At 47.7% G+C, this 9,281-nt stretch overlaps 3 protein-coding genes across 4 annotated transcripts in view; all 3 read left to right on the forward strand.

The window, feature by feature from the left end:
* LOC310837659 (uncharacterized protein) overlaps window positions 1-9,281 on the forward strand; it is a 179,472-nt gene that overhangs the window by 141,281 nt on the left and 28,910 nt on the right. The gene's annotated exons all lie outside the window — the stretch shown is intronic.
* LOC310837834 (uncharacterized protein) overlaps window positions 1-9,281 on the forward strand; it is a 299,721-nt gene that overhangs the window by 140,648 nt on the left and 149,792 nt on the right. The window lies entirely within an intron of this gene.
* Window positions 1,810-8,628, forward strand: LOC310837721 (uncharacterized protein). Of its 2 annotated transcripts, none has more exons than XM_083724740.1 (4): window positions 1,810-1,889; window positions 3,179-3,255; window positions 4,148-4,274; window positions 7,201-8,628. In XM_083724740.1, the coding sequence occupies exons 2-4, from the start codon at window positions 3,187-3,189 to the stop codon at window positions 8,310-8,312; spliced, it is 1,308 nt and encodes a 435-aa protein (XP_083580866.1). In that variant the 5' UTR covers window positions 1,810-1,889; window positions 3,179-3,186; the 3' UTR covers window positions 8,313-8,628. The 2 variants fall into 2 exon arrangements, with proteins under 2 accessions (XP_083580866.1, XP_083580865.1); XM_083724739.1 differs by having other exon boundaries at window positions 1,816-1,927.

Raw genomic sequence — 9,281 nt, forward strand, 5'->3', positions numbered from 1 at the left:
ATATGCATGCATTGGACACTTCAGCTTTCAAGTCTAATGAAGTGTGTGTGTTTTTCTTTTCGTCATGATCTGAGTTTTTGCAAAGGACTCCCCCGATTGTTTTATTCTTCCCTGTTCTTTGTCTTAAATTGACGTATCCTTTGACTTGCTCTGTTTCGTTATTTTCTAGTTGTATATACTGTTCTCTTCTTAAACCATTACTTTAGCCATAGCGGCCTTCACTCCAACCTTTCCTGATTCCCCATTTAGTTCTTTCAGGTTTGCTGCTCAAATCCTGCCTAAGATCTTCCCTTTGGTTGGACTCTGTGAGAAGAGAATGCTGGATTAAATTAGACCCCTTTGGTCTGATCCGGCTCAGGAATCCTCTTGTGTTCATTTCTTGCCGTTCTTGTCAAATTTTGGCTATTAACAGCTACATCAGACAATAACAACGAAGGGAATATTTCTGACTGAGGAGGACACAGGCAGAGGGCCTTCTTGGTGGTGGCGCCTGCCCTGTGGAACGCCCTCCTGTCAGATGTCAAGGAAATAAACAACTACAGTGGTACCTCGGGTTACAGATGCTACAGGTTACATACGCTTCAGGTTACAGACTCCGCTAACCCAGAAATAGTACCTCGGGTTAAGAACTTTGCTTCAGGATGAGAACAGAAATTGTGTGGCGGTGGCAGCAGCAGCGGGAGGCCCCATTAGCTAACGTGGTACCTCAGGTTAAGAACAGTTTCAGGTTAAGAATAGACCTCCAGAACGAATTAAGTTCTTAACCCGAGGTACCACTGTATCTGACTTTTAGAAGACATCTGAAGGCAGCCCTCTTTAGGGAAGTTATTAATGTTTGATTTTTATTCCATTTTTAATATTCTGTTGGGAGCCACCCAGAGTGGCTGGGGAAACCCAGCCAGATGGGTGCAGTATAAATAAATTATGATTATGATTACAGTGATACGTCTGGTTAAGAACTTTCCCCCCCTTTCAGGTAGAAGCTGAAGCCGATTGTCTTTCGCCTGTGAAGAATTTCCCAGAGAAAGCTGTTTGGAACAGACCGCCTTGTAAAGCCAGCCAGTAACCCCCTTGAATCCTCCTTGCCTTGGGAATGAAAGGAACCTTTCGTGCATGAAGGTATTTGAGGGACCTTTCTGAGCACTGAGAGAAAATGGAGGTGCCAGGAATCTCCCCGGGCAATGAGGCAGCAGGAAAGGACCCTCGGGCCAGCCAGGCTGGAAGCAGTGGGGCGTTGTGGGAGAAAACAGGGCAGAAGACCCTAGGTGGGAAAAATGCCCACCTGGATGCTCAACGCCTGCACTTCAAGGAGTTTTGCTACCGGGAAGCCGAGGGTCCCAGAGAGGTCTGCAGCCGCCTCCATCACTTTTACCGTCTGTGGCTGAAGCCAGAAAGGCACACGAAGGCCCAAATGCTGGACCTGGTGGTCCTGGAGCAGTTCCTGGCTGTCCTCCCCCCGGAGATGGAGAACTGGGTCAGGGAGTGCAGAGCCGAGACCAGTTCGCAGGCTGTGGCCCTGGTGGAAGGTCTCATCCTGAGCCAGGTGGAGGGGAAGAAGCAGGGAGAGGAGAAGCAGATGAGAGGGTTAAATCTTGGTGGTTGCAAATGGCAGGTGATCGAAGGGTCTGGTATAGGGGGAGGCGTTCTGGGAGAGATTGGGGTCCCCACACTTTATAGGTCCCAAGCCGGCACTTGGAATTGGGCTCAGAGACGGACAGACAACCACAAAGATTTAGAAATCTCCAGGGATTCAAGGAATCTTAGAAGCAAAGCTCCTCACCTGCATCTTCTCTGCCTGGGGTTCCATTTCAGGTGGAGAAAACTTCAGCCATACCAGCCATGGCAGATTTCTCTGGGGTAGAAGAAACCCCATCGGACACTGGACTGAGGTCAGTGTTAGGGGCAACCCAGCAGAAGGTTGATGGAGGTAAGAATCAAGGGGACATATTTCAAGTTGGCCAGAGGGTTGGGATTGGGGAGGGAGTTAGGTGAGGTGGCTGCACGTCTGGGGGCTTGGCTAGATGACCTTTGCAGTCTTTTCCATCCCTACGATTCTATTATTCTCTCTGTATTTTGTGGTTTTGTCCTATTTTTTTAATGCTGCAAACCACCCCCCTCCAATATCTACGGATGAAGGGTGTTATACAAATTTGATAAACAGTAATTTTGAAAAATGCTCTTTCGGTTATATAAATCTCATAAATTGAAAATGAATAAAAGGTTTTTTTAAAAAAATGCATGTAGCATTTCATTTCATGGATCGAAATCAGTCTCCCCCCCCCCCCTCTTATTTTTTGGGGACTTTGGGTTCACATATTTTATTTTAAAAGTTAATAAACCGCTTCCCAACCTGAGGCCATCAGAGCCATGTAGAAGGTGAAATTAAATACACAAAAACTATTGAGAACAATTAAAACTGTTCTTACAGGCTTACAGTTAATGTCCATAAATGACCAGGAGGGTCACTCCTCAGGGAAACCCTTCTTAAAGCACAACAAAATAGTCTTCAGGATGCAGAACCTCGACACCATGGACTTGTATTGGGTGCTAATCCTACACAGAGTAGACCCATTGAAGTTCATGGACCCGTCTAAGGGCACATTCACATCCTAACATTTAAAGTGCTATGATACCACTTTGCACAGTCATGGCTTCCCTCAAAGAATTATGAGAACTGTAGTGCAGTACGGTGCTGAGATTGGTTCAGAGACTCCCCCTTCCCATCACGGAGCTACAGTTCCCAGAGTGGTTTACCATTCCATCCGTCTACACAGGGTACTCCGGGAATTGTAGTGCCGTGAGGGCATCCTAACAACTCACAGCACCCTTCAGCTACAGTTCCCAGAACCCTTTGCGGGAAGCTATTTAAAGTGGTGTAATGCCACTCTCAATGTATATTGTGAATGTGGCTCAACTCGGATGCGTTCATTTCCTTCCTCTAAGTAGGATCAGCATTTTGGATCCGGCCCCATGATGCTGGGGGCCTGATTTTGGCTAGCTACTGATTCCAGAGGCCTGGAGGCGTGAGGCCCGAAATCTAAAGCAGCCATCTTGAACTAGGCCCAAAGCAAACGTGGAGACAGATTTTACTTCAGCCCACAAACTGAAGTGCCAAATTTATGTATTTTCTAGAAGAAAAGGACAAGGGCTGCATCCTCACATCCTTTCTCTTCCCCAGGTGTTTGGATGGAAAAAGGACTTCATTCTCTTTCTGCCCGAGTGAAAATGGAAGTGGCACACTCTCCACCGGATCAGGTCATCATTGCAGAGATTTGTTTGTTTAATTCCATTTACAGGTGACTGCCCCGCTTATGCTGAGGTTGCGTTCCCAGGTACTGCGCATAGACATGAGCACAATATATGCCAGGAAGCTAAGTTGGGTCGGAATCGAGTACACTCTCCCAGAGTTAACGCTGAATGCATTACCTCTGGACAATGCGCCACCATAGCCGCTGGAGGGCCATGAAAATTTGTGTCCTGGGCTTTTTAGACTCATCTACCCATCGCGGGTGGCGCTGTGGGTTAAACCACAGAGCCTAGGACTTGCCGATCAGAAGGTTGGCGGTTCGAATCCCCGTGACGGGGTGAACTCCTATTGCTCGGTCCCAGCTCCTGCCAACCTAGCAGTTCGAAAGCACGTCAAAGTGCAAGTAGATAAATAGGTACCACTCCAGCAAAGGTAAACGGCATTTCCGTGTGCTGCTCTGGTTCGCCAGAAGTGGCTTAGTCATGACCTGGGAGCTGTCTGCCGGCTCCCTCGGCCAATAAAGTGACATGAGCGCCACAACCCCAGAGTCTGCCACGACTGGACCTAAAGGTCAGGGGTCCCTTTACCTTTACCCATCTGAAACCAAAAGGGCACATAGGTTGCTAGATGTGAAATAGTTTGGCATTGTTTTCAGCTCTCCTACCCCACTGTTTGAGGCACCTAGTTGGCCACTGTGAGAACAGGATGCTGGGCTTTATGAGCCATTGGCCTGATCCAGCACGTTCTTACGCTCTTGAAAACTGCCTGTTCAGAAGACTTTTGACTACCCCTGACCAACCTCCAGATCCTACAGGAGAACCTCTCCTCCACCTTTTACTGTCTTTCCCCCCTGAATTATTGTGTTATCCAGTAGGACAACCTGTTTCCTTTGTCTTTCAGGGCCTGGTGACCTTTGAGGAGGTGGCTGTGTTTTTCACGGAGGAGGAGTGGGCTCTGCTGGATCCGGTCCAGAGAGCTCTGCACAGGGAAGTCATGGAGGAGAATTATGGGAATCTGAACTCTCTGTGTAAGGCTTGCTGCTCTCCCCTGGCAGACAGACACAGAAAGGAGGAATTTCAGCCACTCTTTTCCTGCTTCATTCATTGCACTGTTTGAGCAGAACAACAGCAGCATGCTCGATTTTTATTTTAAATTAAGATACTTGCGCAGCTGACCACAGTACCCCATTACTTCCCAATTGGATTATTGCAATGCAATGAAGATGACTCAAAGACTTCACTGGGCCCCAAATGCAACAGCCAGATTACTGGCTGGGGTTACCCGCAGATCTTAGGGGAGCGGGTGGTGCTGCGGTCTAAACCACTGAGCCTCCTGGGCTTGCTGATCAGAAGGCTGGTTCAAATCCACGATGGAGTGAGCTCCCGTTGCTCTGTCCCAGCTCCTGCCAACCTAGCAGTTTGAAAGCACATCAAAGTGCAAGTAGATAAATAGGTACCACTGTGGCGGGAAGCTAAACAGCATTTCCGTGCACTCTGGTTTCCGTCACGGCGCCCTGTTGCGCCAGAAGCGGTTTAGTCATGCTGGCCACATGACCCGGAAAGCTGACGGTGGACAAACGCCGGCTCCCTCAGCTTGAAACCAAGAGGAGTGCTGCAACCCCCTAGTCGCCTTTGACTGGACTTAACCGTCCAGGGGTCCTTTACCCTACCTGCAGAGCTCATATAACCCCTGTTTCAAAACAGCTGTATTCGTGACCAGTTCTTTTCTGGGTCTAGTTGAATGTCCTCGTGTTAGTGTTTATAAGCCCTAAACCAGGGTTGACCAACTCCCAAGAGACTGTGATCTACTCACAGAGTTAAAAACTTGCAGTGATCTATCCCTTCTTTAGGGGTTCAGGTCATGCTTGTTGAACTTTTTTTACGAAAGTGGGAAAGCACAGTTTTTGGGGGGTACAGGACTAAAACGTTGAGCTTTTTAGGGGAGCCAAAGTTGGGGGGAGCCACTGATCTACTGGTGATCTACCACAGGCATCCAGTGATCTACCGGTAGATCATGATCTACCTGTTGGACATGCCTGCCCTAAACAATTCAGGTTGCAAATACAGGAGAGACCACGTCCTTCCCTAAAGACCCTCTTGGGTGCTGAGACCACCAGAGGGGACCACTTGGTAGTTCCTCCACACTCGAAGGTGGTGTGGCCCCCTAAGCTGTGGGATTTCTTGCGCACAAAGGTGGGAGCTTCATTATACAGCTCCCAGAGAAGGCCTCTTTGCCTTGGATTTTGACACTAGAGGTGTGTGTGTTTTTAAAAGGTAAAGGGGACCCCTGACCATTAGGTCCAGTTGTGGCCGACTCTGGGGTTGCGGCACACACCTCGCTTTATTGGCTGAGGGAGCCAGCGTACAGCTTCCGGGTCATGTGGCCAGCATGACTAAAACACTTCTGGTGAACCAGAGCAGCGCACGGAAACGCCGTTTACCTTCCCGCCGGAGTGGTACCTATTTATCTACTTGCACTTTGACGTGCTTTCAAACTGCTAGGTTGGCAGGAGCAGGGACCGAGCAACGGGAGCTCACCCCGTCGCAGGGATTTGAACCGTCGACCTTCTGATCAGCAAGTCCTAGGCTCTGTGGTTTAACCCACAGCGCCACCCGCGTCCCTTGTGTTTTTAGGACCCACCTAATTTCTGTGAGTTGCTTTAAAACAATCTTTTTTAACAGCGAGGCATCGTTGCATGCTCCTCTCTCAATCTGGAAGAACTGCAAGGTGTCTTGCAGTAAACAAAAAGAACCACGCAGAGTCAGAAGATCCACAGTAAAAGGGAAAACTTTACTGAGGCAAAAAAAACCTTTGTTACAACAGTGGACAAGCAAAGAGAGAGGGGGGGGGCAGCTCGCTGAGCGCAGGAATTTATCTCTCCTGGCTCAGTCAAAACAATATTTGTATCAGAAATAAACCTGCTGGAAGCTTCCAGAATCTTCCAGCACTTTCTAGCACTTTCCAGCTTCTGCCCTGAAAGAACAATAATAATAATAATAATAATAATAATAATTCCTTCCAGTAGCACCTTAAAGACCAACTAAGTCAGTTCTTGGTATGAGCTTTCGTGTGCATGCACACTTCTTCAGATACCTGAAGAAGTCTGCATGCACACAAAAGCTCATACCAAGAACTGACTTAGTTGGTCTTTAAGGTGCTACTGGAAGGAATTTTTTTTGTTTTGACTATGGCAGACCAACACGGCTACCTATCTGTAACTGCCCTGAAAGAAATTAGTCATGACAGTTTTGGCCCTTTCCTTGCAGTTTTTCATTATTACTTACTATTGATCACCTCGTCAGAAGTATCTTGAGCAGGGATCAGCAAACTTTTTCAGCATGGGGCTGGTCCACTGTCCCTCAGACCTTGTGGGTGGCCGGACTATATTTTGGAAAAAATAACAAATTCCTGTGCCCCACAAATAACCCAGAGATGCATTTTTAAAGAAAAGGATGCATTCTACTCATGTAAAAACATGCTGATTCTCGGACTGTCTGCTGGCCGGATTTAGAAGGCGATTGGGCCAGATCCGGACCCCGGGCCTTAGTTTGCCTACCCATGATTTTGAGGCACAAAACGCAAAATCTGAAACACCTTGAGCCAGTGTGGTGTAGTGGTTAAGAGCGGTAGTCTCGTAATCCTGGGGAACCGGGTTCGCGTCTCCGCTCCTCCACATGCAGCTGCTGGGTGACCATGGGCTAGTCACACTTCTGTGAAGTCTCTCAGCCCCACTCACCTCACAGAGTGTTTGTTGTGGGGGAGGAAGGGAAAGGAGAATGTGAGCCGCTTTGAGACTCCTTAAAAGGGAGTGAAAGGCGGGATATCAAATCCAAACTCTTCTTCTCTTCTTCTTCTTCTTCTTACAAAAAGACAGCTGTAATGTAAATTGCCCGATAGCTACTTGACAATCTGAGTCTCTGATTATCTCTAATTATCTTTCTTTATTCCTGCAGATGGTGGGCAGGAAAGGGAAGGGAAAAGGAAAGCTGGATCAGAACAGCCAGGGAAGATGAATTCTGTCTGTTCCCAAGAAATCCCACTCCCACAAGTATATCACAAAAGAGAAAAAGGAAAGACTCTGTGTTCAAAGCCGTCTATCTTTAGCACAGGTCAGGTGATCCATGAAGAGGAGACGCTCTTGATATGCTCGGAGTGTGGGAAGAGCTTCAACCGGAGCACAAACCTGACTCGGCACCAACGGATCCACACGGGAGAGAAGCCGTTTAAATGCTCTGAGTGCGGGAAGAGCTTCAGCCAGAAGATGAACCTTACGCGACATCAGAGAGTGCACACAAGGGATAAACCCCATGAGTGCTCGGCGTGTGGGAAGAGCTTCAGTCAGAGCACAACCCTGAAAATACATCAGAGAATCCACACGGGGGAGAAACCGTACACATGCTCCGAATGCGGGAATAGCTTCCGTCAGAAGATAAATCTCACCAGGCATCAAAGAGCGCACGCAAAAGAGAAACCCTACAAATGCCCCGAGTGTGGAAAAAGCTTCAGCCACAGCTCAAGCCTCAATGACCACCAGAGAATCCACACGGGGGAGAAACCCTACAAATGCTCCGAGTGTGGGAAGAGCTTCAGCCAGACCACCAGCTTTGCTTACCACCAGAGACTTCACTCTAGAGGGAAACCATACCAATGCCCCGAGTGCGGGAAAAGCTTCAGCCATTGCTCAAACCTTAACGAACATTGGAGAATCCACACAGGGGAGAAACCGTACGAGTGCTCTGAGTGCGAGAAGACCTTCAGCCAGAAGATAAACCTTGCGAGGCATCGGAGGGTACATACAGGGGAGAAACCATATCGGTGCTCGGAGTGTGGGAAGAGGTTCAGCGACGGCTCAAGCCTTAGTGCCCATCAGAGAATCCACACCGGAGAGAAGCCGTACAAATGTGCCGAGTGCGGGAAGGGCTTCAGCCAACTCACCAACTTCACTTACCATCAGAGAATCCACACAGGGGAGAAACCCTACGAATGCCCAGAGTGCGGGAAGAGTTTCAGCCAGAAGATAAACCTTATTAGACATCAGAGAGTGCACAAAGGGAGGGCATCCTGAGAAGGATAGAGACATCTTTGGGGTGCGGAAGGCACATGAGAAAGATATGAGGGTGACTTTCCTCTCCGGTGATTCACACGGAGGCAACGTCTTACAAGCAGAGTGGAGCTTCTCTGGTTTTAAGAGAGAATCCATAAAGGGGAGAAACCTAAGCTTGGTGAAAAAGTAGAAAACCTGAATGACTTTTGTTTTGTTAGGCTTTCCCCCCCCAGTCCATTTTATCAAATAAATCTGTCCTCCTAGTAAATATTCTAGCCAAGCCACCAGAGGGATAGATGAATACTTACAAGTAGCCTTTAATCAGAAGGAGAGGGAGAAATGTTAATTCTCCTAATGTTAGTACATTAGCTAAGAGGGGTAGTGCTGCTGCTTAGAGACCAGATAGTATTGCACGATCTTCACTGAGGTAACACATTCTCTGATTGGTTGTGTAGTTATTAATTTTTTTGTATGAGTCATATGCATTAATTAATTATAGATATCAAGAGTGACATTCATTTTCTGACCCTAGCTACAATTCTGCTGTATCTTATATCAAGTCAGAGACACTGGCTGTATAGTCTGAGACAGTTTTCCCTTTCTGTGTTTAGTTGAATGTCTTCCTCCTATGTACGAGGCCTGAACTAAAAGAGACAAAACTTCCCTTGTTCCTTTCTGCTCAAATTATATGCTGTTTTTGCTCAGTTTGACTCAGTACAGTGTTAATCAGAATTCCTCTCTGGGCTCTGTCTTCATTTTTAAAGTGACTTTGGTAACAAAGGCTGAAGGTAGTTGGGCATGGCCTCTGCCCAATGTGCTCAGTTATCCCTCACTGCGGGCTAGATCACCTTCATACATCTTTAAACAACAAAGAGTCCTGTGGCAATTCAAAGACTAACATGTTTATTACGGGTCGGCATCCGTCTGTCTTGGGAGACAATGAAGGAGTATGCCTTTGGGAATGAAGTCGAGCTATTCAAAGGTCACAGC

The sequence above is a fragment of the Podarcis gaigeae genome (genome assembly GCF_964106915.1).
Source record: "Podarcis gaigeae genome assembly, chromosome: 2".
Taxonomy (NCBI): domain Eukaryota; kingdom Metazoa; phylum Chordata; class Lepidosauria; order Squamata; family Lacertidae; genus Podarcis; species Podarcis gaigeae.